Here is a 21,155-nt window from a genome sequence, read left to right as displayed (position 1 = left end):
ACAGTAAACCATTTCAATAACTTACCATCCATTTAAAATCCTTAACTTTTTTAAAAACTTATTATTAGTTAAATAAATTCATTTATTTCCTGTTGCAACATTTTTATTGTTACAAACTACAATAGATGTTGCTAGGCTGTTAAGACATATTCTATGGGTTTTTTTCTGTCTTTTGCATACATTTGTACAACAAAAGTTACAATATCTAAAACTGCATTGTAACTGTTGTCAAATGCATCATCATATGACGTTTAATTTGGCAGTGAAATGAAGATCTCTAAAGGCCAACAGTGCCTGAGCCCCCACAAAGGAAGAGATTTTATTCATTATACTAATAGCTGTGAGCTTTAAAAAATGACACAGCAAATCAACCAAATCACCAAAATAATTTCCAACAGTTGCTTAATTATTTATTAGTGGAACATTATTAAATTATTAATTACTATTAATGAAATTATTATTAATTATTAAATTTCTGTAGCTTACATGTTAAATTTGTAATACTATTTTAAATAAAACGTACTATTAATTATAGTTAATAGTAAATAAACTTTATATAATTTGTATGTATTTATTTAGTATTATGTTACTTTTTATTAATAATAATATTTTATGAAAATAAATGATTACTATTGAACAGTAAGATCACTTGTATTGAGCAATTCCAAAGTCTGGACAAACAACAAACAAATGATCTTACTGTTCGATAGTAATCATTTATTTACTTACCTTAAATTTGATATAACCTAACTTGTCAGCTAAAATACTGTAGAAGTTACCATACCTTACATTAATGTTAATCAGGCTTGCAAAATATGAATAGGATTATTATAAAGATAAGTTACCACACCTATTTACACAAATGCCAATCAGGCTTGCAGAATATGTCATCATAAGGCTTTGTACCTTGCTGTGTTGGCAAGCTGCAACTTTGAGAGTTACTACAGTTTAAAGGCTCAACTAATTGTAACCATGACGATTCGTTCTCTATTCCAGCTCAAATAAGCTTCATTGTGAATCTCCCAGTGTCCCCACCATCTCCACCCCCACCCATGGATGATCGTGGAACAAAGTCTATAGTGGCAGTGTGTTTTATCTGTCCTTTGCTCTGACTCCAGAAGAACATAAACACAAAACAGATCGCCACAGAGCTGAGGAAAGAGAGAAATCCCATTGTGGTAGCAATGATGAGGGTTTTAGCATCAAACGGGTAAGGACTTGAGACCCGTGCGGAGGAGTTGGTAGAAGGAGGTAATGAAGTTTCCATCCATCCCTCGTCTGAGAAATATGATGCTGTGCGGTTTTGTGGGAGCCCCTCCACTTGCAGACTCACAGAGATGCTGTCATTACCCGCTGCATTAGTTGCAGTACACAGATACGTTCCACTGTCTTGTACTTGGGCATAACGCACTTCTAAACTCCCATTAGCAAGCACTCGTACTCTCCCGACAGAGCTAAGTGCAGTCTGCTGGGATGACAGCCAGGTAATAGAAGGCGACGGATAGCCGTCGGCTCTGCAATCAAACCGTATGCTCATGCCCTCCACCACACTTGCATCCTGCAGCTGGCGGTTCAGAATCTGCGCTTGTCTGCAAGTAAATATAACCGGAAGATCAGCCTCTGAAAAGTCACGGAATGCTTTCTTGTGCTGATTCAGAGCGGAACAGGTGGGTTGTCGGCCATCAAAATCCAGCCGTCGTCGTCGTCGCACAACCCAGAGTAGCCTGCAGTCACAAGCCAACGGGTTTCTGTCCAGCCGCAGTGTCTGCAAGTTACCTACAGAGTGGAAGACACTTTCTTCCAATGTCGTCAGACGATTTGAGGACACATTAAGCAAGCGAAAGTGCACCAGACCCCTGAAGGCAGCTGGCTCAATCCGAAACAGGCTCCCACCTACCAGGTGCAATTCTTGCAGCCGCAGAAGCTCCCCCAGCAAGTTGCCTTGTATGGAGGTGATCGGGTTGTAGGACAGGTCGAGGTACTGCAGGTAAGCAAGATGCCGCAGCGGAGCATACGGTACAGAGCTAAGGTTACAGTTGCTTAAAACTAAAGTGGTAAGGTTAAGACCGACCAGGCTGTTGCTATTTAGCGTCTCAAGAGAAGGCCAGTTGAGGATCTGCAATGTGCGCAGCTGGTGCAGTCGACGAAAGGCGTTGTTGGGCAGCACGCTTATGGTCAGCTTGCGCAGGCGCAGCTTGGTCAAGCTCTGAAGTTGCGAAAGAGCCTCAGTTGGGATGGACGTCAAATTGCTGCGATCAACGTTCAGCTCCTTCAGCGCCTGTAGCCCAACAAAAGCCCGTTGCGAGATAAACACCAGGTCGTTTTCTCCTGCATCAAGCTGCTGTAAGTTAATCATATCCCGAAATGTGTAATCCAGGAAAACCAGGATCTCATTTTCACTGATATCCAGACGTTGAAGGTTGGAGAGGCCGGAGAAGACCCCAACCGGGAGGATCTTTAAGCGGTTGTTCTTTATCCTCAAGTATTGCAAGTTCTTCAGCCCCTGAAATGTTTCCACCTCAATCATGGAGATAATGTTCCCGCTCAGGTTCAGGTCCTCAAGCTTTGAAAGACCAGAGAACTGACGCCGAGCCAACGTTTTCAGTTGGTTTTCTGAAAGATCTAAGCGTTTGGCATTGCTGGGTAACCCCTCAGGCACACCTGTCAGGTGTCTTGAGGAGCAGTTGACCTCCAACGTGTCATGGTAACAAGTACATTTCTGCGGGCAGATGAGGTCAGCAGCTGATAGGTTTAGGCACCACAACAGCAGGACTGTCCTTGCGCCCCGCTGGCCACACAGCTCCATGAACATCTTTCCTCCTTCCTGCGAAAAAGAAAATTACATATAAATGTCCACAATAAGGAAACATGAAGCAGTTTTGTCAAAACATTTTTTTCTATGAATTAATAGATTCTTATATACAAGTTTTTTTTCTTCCAATAATTTCATTCTTTTAATTAGGCTTTTTTTTCATTACGACATCAAGATTTGTATTACACTGACATTTCTGTCTTCATCCCTCCCCAAAATATCAATATCAATTTTAATTCAGAAATTATAATAATAATAATAATAATAACTTTATTTTATATAGCGCCTTTAAAAGCAGCTTCTCAAAGCGCTGTACATAAGAACATAAAACCACAGCAAAATATAACAACATATATAAAAAACAAAAACAAAAAAGAAGTACAAATAAATAAATAAATAAATAAATACAATTAATAAGCAAAATAAAATTGCATAAAAGCTTCCTTAAAAAATAATGTTTTTAAACTGGATTTGAATATGTGCAACGATTTTGCATTTCGTATCTCTACAGGAATTCCAGAGTTAAGGTGCAAGATTTGAAAAAGCCCTATCCCCCATAGATTTTAGGCGAGTCACAGGGACAGATAAGAGACCAGCATTGGTGGATCTAAGATTTCGAACTGGGGTGTATGGTGTCAAAAGGTCAGTCAAATATTGTGGTGCCAAATTATTTAATGCTTTATAGGTCAGTAGTAAAACTTTAAAATCAATCCGAAATTTAACTGGCAGCCAGTGCAGTGATTGAAGAATAGGTGTAATATGATCTCTCGCACTGGTTCCAGTTAAAATGCGTGCCGCAGAATTTTGAACCAACTGCAATTTATTGAGATTGGTCTTTGGAATTCCAGCCAGCAAGGAGTTACAATAATCAATGCGAGTAAAAGACGAGTGTGTTAATAAGCTTTTCTGCCACAGTAAAAGTTAACATTGGACGCAATCTGGCAATGTTTCTGAGGTGAAAGAAGGATACTTTCACAGTGTTTCTAACCTAAGTCAAACGTTAGGTTAGGATCAAATATCACCCCCAGATTTTTTAATTTGTCTTTAAATTGTACAATGGAGTCATCCACCTGTAAGGATGGTGGCTCCATTCTACGTAATTGGTGTGGTGAACCAATGAGCATGACTTCGGTCTTATCACTGTTTAGGCAGATTATGCTAATCATAGCAATATTAGGCTGCCTCTCTTTTCAGAGAATTACTTATTTTGTGGCCTCAGCTCCCTGGAATCTTATCACAACTAGGAGGTTGTCAGGGTTTAGGAAGACTTTGTCTTTGTTTTAATTTTACTTAGGAGCCTGGGGTTGCTGAGGTGAGCTCACTTTAGAGCCTCAGATTGTTCTAGATTAGTATTTAGTCTGTGTAGGCCTTCTCTCATTGGGAGAATCGTTCTACTGAGGCTTGGACTATGCATAGACAATACTTTAAGATTCTGATAGCCAGTTAACTGCCTCTAGGGTTGAGCTTGACTCCTCTTGTTCTAAAGAGCCTGCTGAGTCCTTATATATATATATCAATTCACCCTTCGCTGCGAGTTTGATTGACAGGTGCTCTGACCAATCACAACGCCGATATTGTGCGCCCCCCCGTTGCTATCCGCCATTTGTCCGACAAACAAACCACCATGCTTAGTAGACTGACGTCATTTTTTAACGTGAACATTTTTTCAAATGTGCTCGTATGGGACTTGCAATGCAGACAGCAGGTATTCTGACAGGCTTGGCGATGTACAGTTTCATCCGAAATCTGCCCGAAATCCTCATCTGTCATTTCAGACAATGCTCTGCAATATACAAACTTCATGTCTGACTTGTGTCATACAAGTCTAGCTTACTTGTACAGTAATTTATACCATAGTAATTCACATGGTTTATCATATTTGGTATTTATATCCTTATTTACAAATCGTGAAAAACAATACACCTGTCATTGCTGTAGTGACAGAAGATGGGTTTCCGTTTTTGGTTCGCCTTCGCCACTAACATTACAACAGCTGTTACAGGCTGCGCTGTCATTTTTTTGCCACTGTTTATGCCACTGTCGTGGCAGGCTTGTGGAGGACTGGCCTGTCATACTGGTAATATTTTGGGCTTTACAGAGTTCCAGGGTATAGATAAGACCAACGACATTATCACAGAAACCTGTGGACCTAAACATTATGTCAGCGCTAGTAAGGATAACTGAATATGATGTTATATATTATCTTTTAATGATTATAATAGTGAACAGAGAGTTATATACCCAGCTTGCTTTACAGGAACAGTGTTGCTCCTTAATGTTGTTATCATCTGTCTCAATCTCCAGGTGATGCGGTTGTTCAGTTTTACCCTGTGACATGTAGGCTATGGCTTCGATCTTTTTGTTTATTAAATTTTGAGTCACGTTCACATCCTGAATATATCCCTAAAATGCATATTGCAGACATTTCTGAATGAAATCAACATGTCGTTTTTCCCATAAATTATTCACTATTTCCCCTGGGAATGCACGAATTGACAGTGGGAGCGCCATTGCGGGTATCGAACGCTTGTCGGACATATAGCAACAGTAACTAAGGGGGCGGGTCTTTGCAAAGGGTGAATTGAATGACTCTTTTGTGAGTCTCTTTAGTGATATTATCTGTTCTCCTCTACTTTAGAGAGTTGTTCTGCTGAGGCCGCTGCTCTTAAAGCCTCATACAGACTGTAGTAATGGGTTGGTAGGCTGTTAGGAGCCTCCCCTGTCTTTTTAGGGTTGAGTGTTGTTAGGCTTCCCCTTGTTATAGAGAGTAATTGAGTTTGAGTTTGTTGAAGTACTTCGCCCGATTGGATAGGTGTAAGTACCATACTCTGCTTACTAGAACTCTGCAGTTCAGTATCAGGTTGTTGGGTTAGACTCTTCAGGAGCCTCCTTGATGACTGGTTCCAGAGCTTGGCCAGTATTCCCCTTGGTCGAGAGGATGGTTATGTAGAGTTCTTTCTCCTCTTGCCATGACGAAGCTGTCTTTGTGGTTGAGCTTGTATAGTATGCCACTCAGTTAAGACGGTGGGTATGCCGAGTACTTCGCTCCCTGGGGCCAGATAATGGTAGGCTTTTCTATGGCATCCTTATAAGCAAAGTAGTATCAGGTTGAAGGATTCTTTTCAAGCCTTCCTGATAGACTTGCTTTAGTAAGAGCTTAGTTAGTACTCCCCTGGTTTGATGGTTATTATTCTTAATGCCCAGCTTCCCCAGAGCTATTTTCATGCTCTGTAGATCCTGGAAAACCCATTCAGATTAAAAATGTCACTCCTCTCACTTGGAAGGTTGTTGTGTTGACTCTTGCTTCCTAGGATGTCTGTCTCTAGAATCTGATGCATCGGGGTTATTGCTGTTATGCAATACCTTCTCACCTTTTTTTTGGTCCCTGGCTGTATTCCCTTAAAGGAATCTTTAATTAGGTAAATAATTCCAAGCCTTTAAACTCTGCCCGAGTCAAAGTCCTTCTGTTTGATCTTGCAAGGTGAATGGTAATAGTTAACTTTTTCATTGAGGCATGCAGCTTGGGCAGTGGCCGTAGGGAGTAAATACTGGTGTGTACCTTTGGGGAATTTGACTCTAGAAAGTTAGGTCATCATTCTTTGTGCTTAGTCATTCCCCTCATTATGGGGGATTGGGTATTTGTTCCCGATTAGTGTAATAGGCCATAGTGTGTGTTCCCATTTGAAAGGGAACAATTTGGGTTACAAATGTAACATTGGTTCCCTTAAAACTTTAACAAGACACTTTGTCTCGCTGCCATGCTTCTGACCTGCCCGAATGGTCAATTCAGACAAAGAAGTGAAAAACATTCTCTTTGGCACCCTACTTATACCTAACGGTCGCACTAGTAGTGACGTCATAGGCTGTCGAAGACCAATACAACTGTTGCCGTGTCAATACAATAGGACACAGTGTTTCGTTCCCTTTCTCAGTGAACCAAGGTTACGTTTGTAACCCAAGACATTTTGTTATTGACCACACTTATTTTTGCACCGCGGAACGCCCCGTGGATGGGAAATTTTGTTTTAAAAAACGAAAGGATGGAAGCGTCGACAAGAGCATGGTTGTGTGCAAGCTATACAACAAGGAATTTGCGTATCACCGCAGCACATCGAGCCTCAAATATCACAAATATGCTTTTGCTACACTTAATGGCAAACATTGCACTGGTCTGCTGGACTGAAATAAATAAACAATATTTTGTTGATTAAGCTTATGTATTCAGTCATTATTCAATAGTATACTAAAAATCCATGTGAAAAATTACTTCTCACTGTTCTCAGGTCAAATATTTATATGCAATTAAAATGCGATTAATTTCAATTAATTAATTACAAAGCCTCTAATTAATTAGATACATTTTAGAGTCCCTAATATATATCTAAAATAAAAAATACATTTAATTATATTACAAACATTGCTGCTTTACCCATAACTCATATTTTTATCTGTCTAGTTATACTTACCAAGAGACTTTTGTAGTGCCAGTTCTCATAACCAGATATTTTCAGGATGGTATCTATGTCAGGCTCAGTGTTCGTTGGAGATGTATTTAGTCACATTTAGACATCACGTAACAATTCCAAAATCCTAAAGCCAGAGAGAAGAGAAAGAAGAAAAAAAACAGCAAAATTATTGAGACTGATTTATGATGATTTGTGCTAACAATCTCTTTAATCCTCTGCTTTCAGACAGACTGACTGATCCAGACACAACTGAAGTTGTAGAACAGCTTTTCATCCATTTCTGATGGATGGACATTGGATTGTTCTACACTTGTTTGGGTACGAAACTGCAAAATGTATATGTGTCAATTAAACCAACACTCATTAAATGTAACAATTCGTTGTGGCTTAAAGGGTTAGTTCATCCAAAAATGAAATTTCTATATGCTGGTATGTGTTAAAGCATGGCAGCTGGTTTGAGCTGGTTTATACTGGGCCTTAGTTGGTCATGAGCTGGTTTAAGATGGTCCTGAGCTGGAGCAAGTTAGGACCAGCACTTGACCATCTTAAACCAGCTCATGACCAGCTAAGGACCAGCTCAAACCAGCTACCATGCTTCAAGACATACCTAATCGGCATATGCAGTTTTTTTCAACAGGGTGCTCACCCTTATGTTCACTGTCAGAAAAAAAGGTACATTTCTGTCACTGGGGCGGTACTCTAAGGTACAAAACTTAAAAGGTACTAATATGTACCTTTAAGGTTCTACTATGTACCTTTAAGGCACTAATTTGCACTCTTAAAATACTGAATCTGATATGTATCTTTTAAGGTACGAATATGTACCATTTAGAGGTGAGTAAGGTACAAAGATGTGCCTTTTCACTTTTGTACCTTAGGGTACCGCCCCAGTGACAGCACTACCTTTTTTTCTGATAGTTTTGTTCCAAACCTGTATGAGGTATATGCAAAACACAAGGAGATTCAAGGAAATAGTATTTAATAAACTCAAAAATCACTTCAGGGAAACCACAGGAGATGTAACAAGTCTAACCACTGTAGCGTCTGGACTGAATCACGATGAGTCGATTCTGCTCTAAGCTTCAGAAAGCTTTTAGCCTTTTTGACTTTTGCATATAAATGATGTCCTGGCACCGAGGAGTCTGAGTTAAATGTCCTCCTTTGTCACTTTTGTGGCTTGGCCAAGGCCTTCCAGAAAACCCCTTTCAACACTTTGGACACTTAAAGGAGATTGCTATCTCTCCATATGTCTAAGCATCCCCATTCCCACTCATTGGAAAACTCATCCAATACACATAGTACATACATTCTCCTCATTTTCCTTATAATTAAACTATTCCAGAATGTATGTGATATATTCCATGCGCATGTTCCTCTACTAGACATGATGTGTGAGTAATGTTAAAGTAATTTTAAATAATGGTATTCATGGGTATAGCTGCTTTCATACCCACAAGCCAAAGCTTGTTTGGTATCTAAATGTTCCTCTCTCTTTTTCTTAATCAACGATACACAATATGGGATTACGAGATCCATCATTAATTCGGACACCATCATAAAGCATCCAGTTAGGTCGCAAACCGAGACAAAGGAATTTTCTACCCCCCAAAAGTCCACAGATATGATTGGTCTTTTTTAGAAACAATGGGTATATGTTAATGTGCTTTAAAGAACAATCACACAAACGCATCTTTGCTCAGTCGATTCACAAATATCAACGAGACAAACTTCCTTCCCTCACTTTCCGGTAAGCCATCACCTTTAAACTTCCTACGGATCGACAACCCGACCTCCGGGGGGAACCAAGAGAAAGCTTCAGCTCACGAACGCTCTGAAAAACTCGATAATACACACCTCTTGCTTTGCTCAGAACCAAACCCAATGCAAGTATAAATTCTATCTAAATGTAGATGTGTTTTAAGACTTGTGCCCCTGTTTAAGGTTTGTTGCTGGCTCTCAGGTTAACTTCGTGAAATTGCCATTCCTTGGCCTTATCTCTCTTTCATTACTCTTCGTTATTCTGTATCTATTCTTTGTTTAGTTATTCATAAAACCATTGTATCCACATTTGATTGTCATTGTTGGAGCTCACAAAACCTTAGTCAATTTAATGTTCAGGGGCCGTATTCACAAAACATCTTAAACTCAAACCCAAACCCAGAGTTCTGCTCCGTATCACAGACCGAGAGTTAATTATAATTTCTATAATTAAATCACTGACAGAGATCCCTCCTCTATCAGCCAATCCCTGTGGTCATAGTAAGCATGATGACATCACCCATAGCAACGAGGTCAATCCTGCTTTTACTCTTCGCTTAAGACTTTTCTCTATTCCTTAGTAAAAGTTGCTCTCAGCATCTTTATGAATAGGTTTTAAGAGAGAACATTTACTGCCATTTAGGAGAAGCTTAGTGGTAAGATAAAATGTTTTGTGAATATGGCCCCATATTTTGCTACATATAGTAGCAAAATCTAATATTTCATATAGTATCGTTGAGTACTTTAATTAATATTCTAACAGTTCAGACAGTTATTATTCACAGACAGAATTATAATCTTCCTGAAGATTTGATAGAAAGAATAAAACTTCATGGCAATTGATAAGAAGATTGTACTGTCTGTTCGTCAGACAAACGGATCAGTCAATTTGAAATTAATTGTAGTTCCCTTTTGGTAGATTTAGAGATTTGATCATAACATGTTATGATTAATTATGAATAATTAAATATAAAAACATAATTCCCCATTGAGCTAATTTATATGTAGCTGAGTCATTACACCAAACTTAAAGGAAGTGTATGTAAGATTGTGGCCAAAATTGGTACTGCAATCACTATCCCCTTTCCCCCTCCCCCTGACTCGAGGTTGCCAGATCGGCTGCAGGATCTAGCAGGAACCTTTGTAGCTCCAGCTGTGGTAACTAGACCAGATTTGGCAACCCGGATGCAGAAACACTACTGACTCTTCGTGACTAGTCGATAGGTGGAGGGTGGAGCTTCAGGCCAAAACACTACATGTCAACATCAACATCAGTTGAGGGCAGCAACAACAACTTTTAAATGACAATATCCTGGCCAGACTACTGTTGTCAGTGATAAAAGGATTTGAAATTAACAAGATTTCTTAATGTCTAGTGACATATCAGAGCCATTTCATGATTCATTGAAATACATTTCTTACATACAGCTCCTTTAAACATAAACATAAATGAGGCTGAACACTGAACAGAAAAAACTCAGGGCTTACATACACAGGGAGAGGTTATGGACTGAACAGAATCCGGTGTGTGGAACCAATTAAGGGAGGGGGGGGTCTAATACTATTTTATGCATTCTGACTTATTTACACTGTTAAAGGGATACTTCACCGCTCCTTCTCTCATTTCTGTCAATAGGGGGGAGGGGGAGATGTGAGGGAGGATTTTTCAGCCGGGACTTTTTACTGCGCCGAGTCGAAGTACTCTCAGAAGTGCTATTCAGCCATACATTATAGTTCTCCTTTTTAATCCGCTTAGAAAAGCGTCACGTTTTATTTTATGTCACCATACTAGGTCGTTCAACTATTTGTGTAACTGTATTTAAATAGGGAAAACGTGGAGGTGTTTGGTCACTTCTAACTTGATCTCTTTTTGGTACCATAGTGAATGAACTGGGCTTAGTGGACTAAGCTAAATGCTATCAGAATGTCACCGCGCGTCAGAGAGATTAAGAGCACGCACTCAGACGAGAGAGGTGTGTATTAACTCGTTTTAGTTAAGGGAATAACAGTTTAATATGAAAAAAGCGGTGAAGTATCCCTTTAAAGAGCTGGATTCTAATGCTAAGCATGGCCAAATTAAATAAAATAAAAAAACTAGTTGGATGTATAACTGTGCAAAATACACTCCCTCAGGATTCAAATAAGTTTTTTAAAGTTTTTTTCGGGTTTTCCCTGTGTGACGGCATAAAGGGCGGAATTCCTTGTATGGGCACTTCTCCTGGATGAGCACACAAGTGCATAACATCAATCAAAGCGAGAGCAAGAACGTGCCCATACACGAGCTTTGTTCGAGTTATGGAAACCATCAGCAGGGCTGTCATTTTGCTTTTAGACAACAAAATCAACAATGTCACTAAAGAAATGTGTTTTTGGTTATGAGGGAAAGATAACCTTGTTCAGCTTCCCAAATAACCCAGCATTAAGAAAACAGTGGATGCAGTTAGTTTTTCCGGAGCAGCAACGGAGTTGTGCAAGTGTGTATGTTTGTTCCCGGTCACAAGTCAAAACCGCAGGCGGAGAGTAAAACTGCATCAAATGTGTTTTGTTGGCAATTGGTGCGTAAGTGTATAATTTTAACAACACAAACGTATATGGAATCAAAAGTTATCCAGAGATAATGCTATGATGTATTTTGTGTGTGCGCGTTTTTAAGTGTGTGTGTGTGTGAGCGCATGTTTGTGACTCTTTAGCTCCGCCCACTAAAAGCCTGTACAAGAATGGCTAATTTTAGAAAGAATTGGTGTATCTGTGTATCTGTCTTTTATAAATATGATCAAACTAAACACTCTTCAGAGTTATGAAGGGTAAAATACTATAGGTACTAAATATTAACATGAGACGAGCCGACTGTTATGTACCCTTTAACAACCAAGGAACTAACTAAACACAGGCAAAACAGGAACAAAGTTCTGACTGACAACGAAACCAAACACAATAAAACTAAACAGAACTAAACATAACCCTGACAGTAAATAAAAAATGAAGAGACAGGTGACAGCTGCACGGTAACACGCTTATTTCCCTCCAGCCCTCTGAATTTACAGCTTTAGAGGGTCTGATGTGAGAGGACAGGTGTGCAGGGCACTTTCACTAACCTAGCTTAACCTCATGTCACAGGGTGCAGGTGCAGAGACAAAATTTAGGAATTACCCACACAGCATGGACAGACGTTGACTCTGCTTCAGTTTAATGGACAGAGCTGAGTCAAACGACATCAGAGCCGAGAGAAAAACACTTGACCGCTCAATAATATTTGAATTCAACAAGCGCACTATACATTATATGAACATACATGCGCTGAATTAGTAAAACTGCACTGTAAAAAAAAAAAACATTACAGCAAAGTGGTTTTTGAGAGAACCTTACACATCTAGGATGTTTAGCTTTGCACTAAAAAAAGTAAATAAAGGTATTGTGATGGAGATGTCTGAGAATGAGATTTGTTCTTTCAACAAGTGTGATTCTCCTCAGTAATTTAGTCTATTTGGGTTTGTTTGCTCACTGAATGTGAAATGTCTCCTGTTGAATGTCAATTAGCAGCACAGAATCTTTTATTTATCTTTATCATGCACAGTGTTTATTAATTATTCACCTCTAAAAGGAAAGATAGCTTGCACGACGGACGGACATAGACGGACGGATAGATAGATAGATAGATAGATAGATAGATAGATAGATAGATAGATAGATAGATAGATAGATAGATAGATAGATAGATAGATAGATAGATAGATAGATAGATAGATAGAGTGATTGATTGATTGATTGATTGATTGATTGATTGACAGACCAATAGACTCAATGACTCGGATGGATGGATGGATGGATGGATGGATGGATGGATGGATGGATGGATGGATGGATGAATGAATGAATGAATGAATGAATGAATGAATGAATGAATGAATGGATGGATGGATGGATGGATGGATGGATGGAAGTATACACTTTTAACACTGTTAAACTGGTTAACATTCTTCAAAATATAATTTACTGTGTTCAACAAAAGAAAGAAAGAAACTCATATAGGTTTAGAATTATTTAAGGAATTTTCATTTGGTTAAATTATCCCTTTAATAAAGTACAAAATGAGCTTTACATACATAAGAACGTAGAACTGATTACAAAATCAATAGCAGCATTAAATAAAACCACAAACTGTAATTCAATAAAGTTGTATAATGCTGCAGAGCATGCTGGGAAATCACAAACTCTTAATAAATACGTTTGAGAGGGAAATGTTTGTCTGACTCTAGGCTAATTGGGAAAGTTCGGGGAATATCATTTCATCGAGCCTCCATGCCTGATAGTTGTTACCAGAACTGTAAAAAAAGATTTTTTTTTAAAATCAGAAAATCTAAAGTATCACATTAGCGAAACTGTTTTTAAATACATAAAAGTCTATAAAAATAACCTAAATTAGAATTAAAATGCTTAGTAATTCATACTTCTGCATAAAATGTGTACACATTTCTGGTACAGTCCTTTGCATACTAATGAACTGAATTAAATGAAGGAGTACAAACTCCTACCTTGTCGTGACAAATGATCTCAATGAATCCAGTCTTGCATGACACCTCTCCCACTGCTTGCATGCTTAATATATAGCCTATGCACATGGGTCTAGGTTTCGCTTGTTCTCCTGTTTACACACAACGTTTCTATTTTGAACCTGTTCCTGTTCCAGTGTCATCCCCAGTCTCCACAAAGGCCTTATACTGGCCAAATAAGCTGACTCATAATGCTGTATCTAGGAAAAGGAAGGAGAGAGAATAACTCTTGGCTCTGATGTTGTGATACCATATTGGTTTTCCACACAGCAGAGATCCTGGCTTACACAAATTAAAGGTGTGAAACCCTCTCTGTCAACTTGTGAAAGACACAGTGCAGCAGGTGTACGGGATCTGGTCATGGAGGTCTGCTCTGTGTCTTGCTGCTTGCCTGTATGACATTTTCACACTGTCTGACAACTAAGCTCATCTTGATTGCTATTAATAAAAGCAAGAAAACTTAGCTTAAGTGATTTTGTTCTCATTGTTCAAAAATCTTGATGACTGCCTTTGCGTTAAAAATATTTGTTCTTGTTCTGGACAAAATAACTTTTCGCTCTAGCATTTGTGGTTCAAATGAGTTGTTAATTTTGTATTAATATTTTTATATATTAATATAAAATATACTTTATTTCATGTACACACACACACACACACACACACACACACACACACACACACACACGCACACACACTTTTTGTGACATATGGGGACATTCCATAGGTGTAATGGTTTTATACTGTACAAATACTATCCCCTTACACTGCCCCTATCCCTAAACCTACCCATCACAGGAAACATTCTGCATTTTTACTTTCTAAAAAATATTCATCCTGTATGATTTATAAGCATTTTGAAAAGTGGGGACATGGCCAATGTCTTCATATTTCACCCTCTCCTTGTAATACCGATGTCATACCCATGCACTGTAAAAAACAAATGTTGTTGGTTTTTGTTGGTTTATCTTAAAAAAGTAAGTAACCTGGTTGCCTTGTTGTATCTTCTAAACCACATAAATTGATAAATCATGAAAATAGCACTATTTGGCATGTTTCACTGCATCATCAGAAATAAAACACACACAATTACCCAATATGCTTACAAAATATTTTAATAATATTTTAATAAAGGTTGTCGAATCTCAGAAAATGTTCATTGTATGAACTCAAAATTTGAATTTCAATGATCTCAAAATTTTAAGGCAACCAGGTAACATTTTTTCTACACTGTAAAAAATTATTTAGAAAAAAAGTTACCTGGTTGCCTTAAAATTTTGAGTTCATTGAAATTCAAATTTTGAGTTAATACAATGACAAATTTTTGAGATTCGACAACCTTTATTAAAATATTATTAAAATTTTTTGTAAGCATATTGGGTAATTGTGTGTGTTTTATTTCTGATGATGCAGTGAAACATGCCAAATAGTGCTATTTTTATGATTTATCAAAAATGTTATGTAGTTCAGATACAAAAATATTTTGAGTTTCTATTTATTAAACAAATTTCCTTCATTGTATCAACTCAAATTTTTAATTTCAATAAACTCAAAATTTTAAGGCAACCAGGTTACTTACTTTTTTAAGTTAAACCAACAAAAAACAACCAATTTTTTTTACAGTGTAAATATTTTGTTTTAAAGTTTGTCATTATACACATTTGTGTCCTCATATGTCTTATTTTACTATATGTCCCATCTTATTTACTGATTTAAAACCACAGAAAAATATATATTTATATTATTTTCATTATCATTGTTAAAATTAATATTTGGCCCAAACCCAATAAGATGCCTGATAGTACAATTTTTGCATAATCAATCACATACCAAGACCGTCTACATACCAGCTTTGGCAATGCTCTTATCTAACAATCAACACACTGCCAAACATCGAGTGTGTCCTTGCTGATCTGATGCAATGTCATCACTGTTAGCCGGCCCTCACTAAGCTGAACAAACCCAAATAATGTGATGTTTTCTAATTTCAGGCCTGACATTCAAACTTTCATGTCAACAATCAAAACTCATCAGGGTCAGACAGGCTTCATTAGGTCACAATAAATAACATGGACCTCTGCCAGATTCTATAAAATGGATTAAACCCTTTTCACTGCTGCTGTAGCTGTTCCCCTGACTCCATTAGGCAACCACAACAGTTAAAGCCTCTGAAGACTGACTCCAATTCACACTTCACTGACTCTAGGCATGCAGAAGGGTTTATAACAGTAAGAAAATAAGTATTATTGAGCTTTTCTAGTGTGAAAAGGTCAGGGGAGGGACGTGCAGAGCAAACAGATAAGGGAATCCAGGTCTTTTGCAATTAAAATTAACCTTCAACATTACAGGATATTCACAAAATGTCAGCCAAAATCACGATATTTAATTTTATTTTTATCTTTATTTTATATTTAAATTTCAGGACCTCTTCAGTGACAATCTCAGAGGTCTCTAACCTGCATGTTGAGCATAACCTCTAACCTCTGAGTGCAGCCAGGGAATGTAGTTCACCTGTCTCTTAGAGCCCATGCTATTCTCGTCCCAGCCGGGTAAAAAACTACCCCGAGCCACTCTCCAATCTCCAATTAGAATTCCTCACATTAATTCTTCACAGCAACAATTGCAACAAAGTGAGAAATGGGCTGTTTATGGCTTCTGGCCTTCCACCCCCTCCACAGAATGAAGCCATGGGAATGAACGCAAGTATTAAAAGCTTTCAGAAACAGGTGTTGTTTAGCTATGGGATATGATGACAGATCTTCCGGACATGGAGTATTTGTTCCCTTCGAGTTTGCCCAGGGAACGGAAAAATAAATATTACAGGGAAGGTGAGGTTCACACTTGGATGCACAAACCACAGATGCTTCCTCCAAAGTGTTTGTATTTCAAGCCCACAGTGAATTTACAAGACGCTTCTGTTCATCCTTCTGTAATCCGCCTTTGCTAAGAGCTATAAGGACAGAGTTTTAAAATATAGCATATAATAGCAGCATTTATAGTCTCACCCTCTGTTGGAGTGTGACTGATTTCGCTGCTTTAGTCTAAAGGGGTGACAGTGTGTACTGTAAACATCAGTGGACACTGCAGACTGTAATACAGTATGTGTTTTGTGGCAGTGGTGGTTGTTTGCCAAGTTCTTGTTTTTGTGTACCATGCCATTAACATATCATACCATATCAGATTATGCGTTCCCAGGGATTCAACAGCAAACAACTGTGTACACTAGGAAATTAAATGATTCAATTATGGTTTAATGACTTCAACTTAGCTTTTCCGATAAATATGCCTGCTCATTTCCCCTATTTTTTAAGATGACATCTAATGCTCACTTAAACTTAAAAATATTAATAACACTCTTTAATACATTTAATAATACTGTTTACATGTTCAAAGTTAAAAGTGAAATGAAAAGGGATAAATGGATAATCATAAAATATCCAATATTCATATAGTATAAACTGTAAACAAATGTTGTGGGTTTAACTTAAAAAAAGTATGTAACCTGGTTGCCTAAAATTTTGAGTTTATTGAAATAAAAAAAATTGAGTTGATACAATGAAGAAAATTGGTTTAATAAATAGAAACTCAAAATATTATTGTATCTGAACCACATGAAAAAATTGATTGATAAATCATGAAATAGCACAATTTGGCATGTTTCACTGTGTCATCTAATAAAACAAATAAAACACACAATTACCATATATGCTTACAAAATCTTTTAATAATATTTTTAAAAAAAAGGTTGCACTGTAAAAAATTATTTAGAAAAAAAGTTACCTGGTTGCCTTAAAATTTTGAGTTCATTCATTGAAATTAAAATTTTGAGTTAATACAATGAAAATGTTTTGAGATTTTCTTTATTAAAATATTATTAAAAGATTTTGTAAGCATATTGGGTAATTGTGTGTGTTTTATTTCTGATGACGCAGTGAAAAATGCCAAATTTTCATGATTTATCAATTTTTTATGTGGTTCAGACACAATAATATTTTGACAATTTTTCAACTCAATTTTTAATTTCAATAAACTCAAAATTTTAAGGCAACCATGTTACTTACTTTTTTAAGTTAAACCAACAAAAACCAACAATTTTTTTTTACAGTGTGTCGATTCTCAAAAATATTCAGTGTATTAACTCACATTTTTTATTTCAATGAATTCAAAATTTTAAGGCAACCAGGTAACTTATTTTTAAAATATATTTTTTTACAGTTTAGTATAAGCCTAACCCCAACCCCCATCACAATTATAATGTACAGCTGTTGTGATAATTCACTTGTACACTGTAAAAAATTATTTAGAAAAAAAGGTACCTGGTTGCCTTAAAATTTTGAGTTTATTGAAATAAAAAAAATTGAGTAAAATAAAATAAAAATATACAATGAAAATTTTTTGAGATTCTCTTTGAGAACTTTTATTAAAATATTTTAAAAATATTTTGTAAGCATTTTGGGTAATTGTGTGTGTTTTATTTCTGATGACGCAGTGAAACATGCCAAATAGTACTATTTTCATGATTTATCAAATTTTTTATGTTGTTCAGATACAATAATATTTTGAGTTTCTATTTATTAAACAAATTTCCTTCATTGTATCAACTCAAAATTTTAATTTCAATAAACTCAAAATTTTAAGGCAACCAGGTTACTTACTTTTATTTAAGTTAAACCAACAAAAACCAACACAAATATTTTACAGTGTAGTAGTTAGTGTTATTTATTTTATAATTTATAATTTAGACAAAATAGTATCAAATATCAAATTGTATTTTGATATTGTAACATTTATATTTTATCAGCTATAACATGAAAAGTATTAGCTCAGTGCATCCCTTATTTTTGAATTGATGTCTTGTGATTGTAGTATAGTCATTATTAGTTATTCGATATTTATTATTAATAGATATTTATCACAGAAAACGATATCCAATATTTTGTATATGTTTTGTTCATTTAGCTTGGTCAAAATGTTCAGGCTTCTCTGTTTTTCATGATTATGTGGAACAGATGAGAGAGGTCACGCTGGGTTTAAATCACAACAGTCTGAAGGACAGATTATGATAATTCAGCTTTGTGCTGGTCACTTCGGTCAGTGCATGTACATTGTACCCAAAGACAATCAAATGTCACGCAAAAGAAAGATATCTGTGGAAAAATAAACATGAGATCATCTCACATGTTCCCACTGCCTGCCAAAAAGCAGCACACCTACTGTATGTGCATGAGTGTTTTAAAATGACTTTAACAGTAACTTTTCAAGGACACACAAGTGAGGTCACCTCAGGCTAAACTGAATGCATTAACGTAACTGGGACACAGCATATGTGCATTGCACAAGTTCATTGTTAATTTCAGGCAAGTTTTTAATGAACAATAGAGGCAAACGCTTGCATTTAAACTAACTGAATATATAAAAACCTTTGAAACATGCAGCATTAAAAGCATCTGAAATTCCGTAGACATGCTGGTGGGGGATGGAGATAATTTGTTTGTGAAGGCCTGGATTCAGATTTCATTTCATTGATGCAACATGTCTTGAAGCAGAGAGTATAAATCAAGTCTGAGTTCATTGATTTTTTGTACGATTGTGGAGAGGTCGCATATATGGATGTGGTTTAAGACCATATGTCATCTGTGAAAAGCACAGAATCTGCTTCACCCATGTATGTATTACGTCCACAGATTTTAATCCATCAAATGGTGTTGCAAGCCCGTGCTGACAGTTTGCCTTTCATCCAGGGTCGCAGATCCAGCTCTTAACTGAAACATTCTTTACTAAAAAGATGGGTCTGGTCTACAGGGAAATTTAGCCAGTGAGACCTCTTCATCTGGCTGTGTGCTGTAATACAGGACACCCATTAGCAGGGTCATATTGTGCCCTGGATAGTTTATTGTCTAAGCAGTCTTAAATAGGTCTGTTTTAGGGCAGCAGGATTACACAAAGAACCAGGATGATGTTCACAATGTGCGGCAGATTTACCGGGGCCCCAAATCTCAAATGTAGTCCAAATGTAACTGCTGTGCATTATTAAAAAGGCAAAACTGGTCAAAACAGGGCACCTGCACCTGTTCGGTGATATTAAACCCTGCTCCAAAATGACCTCATAAATCACATGCCGATACATATGAGGGTGTGATGAGAATGTCGAGTGACCAAGCAAAACAAACCAGTGATCAAGTAAGTGCTTTTGCCGCTCCGCCCCATCAACCGATGATAAATCAGGCCCTGCTGTGCATTACAACTCTTCTGATTAAAGTGCTCATCTGGACCGGCCCCAAAGCTTGCGCCTCTTCAGCGCTGGATCACGAGTGTGCGACAGGAATTTTCTGTGCTGCACATCATTGGCGATGCGGGATGCTGTTTGAAATCTCATTAGAGAGAACTTGCTCAGATTGATTATTTCTAATTAAGACAGCCATGACTGCCAGGGGCCTTCAAAACCTCAGTGACCACGCAAGCTGAGAATGTGAATGCTGCGCACAATGCCAGCCGACCACTAGTGCCCCTGACTGCTATTTTACTTACCTCCTAAAACTAAAGCCTTCAAAGATATTTGCCTCATGGGACTCTAATCTGGCCCTGTCAAGTGGGACAAACAAGGAAACTATCTATCTATCTATCTATCTATCTATCTATCTATCTATCTATCTATCTATCTATCTATCTATCTATCTATCTATCTATCTATCTATCTATCTATCTATCTGTCTATCTGTCTATCTAGTCATTAAGTCTAATTGGTCTGTCAATCAATCTCTCAATCAAACAATCAATCAATCAATCAAATCAATCAATATCTATTTAGAGTCATTGAGTCTAATTGATCTATCTATCTATCTATCTATCTATCTATCTATCTATCTATCTATCTATCTATCTATCTATCTATCTATCTATCTATCTATCTATCTATCTATCTATCTCAATTAACTATTCATTTTTACACACTGATATTTAAGAAAATGAGTATATTTTGAATACATTTTTTTGTTACATTTTTTAAAAGAAACGTAAATAGCCTACATAAGAAAACATCAAATAGACAATGTACATCTTCTACAAAATTATGACGTAGAAAAAAAGAGTTTTGACGTTAATAAATAAGTCTGAATATGACGAAAAGAGTAACTTCAAAATTAGTCATAACCTTGAAGAACACCAGATTTGAACATAACCAACGTAAACTAGTAAAACACTAAGCAGAACTCACCCGCGTCCCTCACAATATCTGCATGGCATCGATGTCATAGCTCTCGATGTCATTTTCCATCTCGGCTCGCAGTTCCTCACTTCTGCAGAATGTCCTCTAACATTGTGCTCAGAAAGACGACGAGCCTGTCTTGAGACAAGACCCGAATGTTTTTAATCGCTTTGATTCTTCATTAATTCCTTCTGTCTACGACACATCCCTCCGGGGTCTAGTAGGATAATTGTAACCTTAATTTAGGTTGGCTGTTATCTGCACCGACGCTCCTCTGCACTCGGTCCTCTAACTTCCAACTCCCACCTGCCCGTTTCAATACGAGTGAACATCCAAACCCCAGCGGTTTTAGAGAGCAGATCGGTGTT

General features: G+C 37.3%; 1 protein-coding gene across 1 annotated transcript in view; it reads right to left on the bottom strand.

Moving 5' to 3' along the window:
- Positions 1-21,155, bottom strand: part of lingo4b (leucine rich repeat and Ig domain containing 4b) — a 21,509-nt gene extending 354 nt beyond the window's left edge. The window contains exons 1-3 of the mRNA XM_067448520.1: positions 20,797-21,155; positions 7,279-7,402; positions 1-2,824 (exon numbers count right to left, since the gene is read on the bottom strand). The exon at positions 1-2,824 is cut by the window's left edge and continues 354 nt beyond it. Coding sequence (XP_067304621.1) covers positions 998-2,812 — 1,815 coding nt within the window. The 5' untranslated portion in view covers positions 2,813-2,824; positions 7,279-7,402; positions 20,797-21,155 and the 3' untranslated portion in view covers positions 1-997. The remainder of the gene's footprint in view (positions 2,825-7,278; positions 7,403-20,796) is intronic.

The sequence above is a fragment of the Pseudorasbora parva genome, chromosome 7 (assembly GCF_024679245.1).
Source record: "Pseudorasbora parva isolate DD20220531a chromosome 7, ASM2467924v1, whole genome shotgun sequence".
Classification (NCBI taxonomy): Eukaryota; Metazoa; Chordata; class Actinopteri; order Cypriniformes; family Gobionidae; genus Pseudorasbora; species Pseudorasbora parva.
This window is presented reverse-complemented; position numbering and strand designations above follow the sequence as displayed.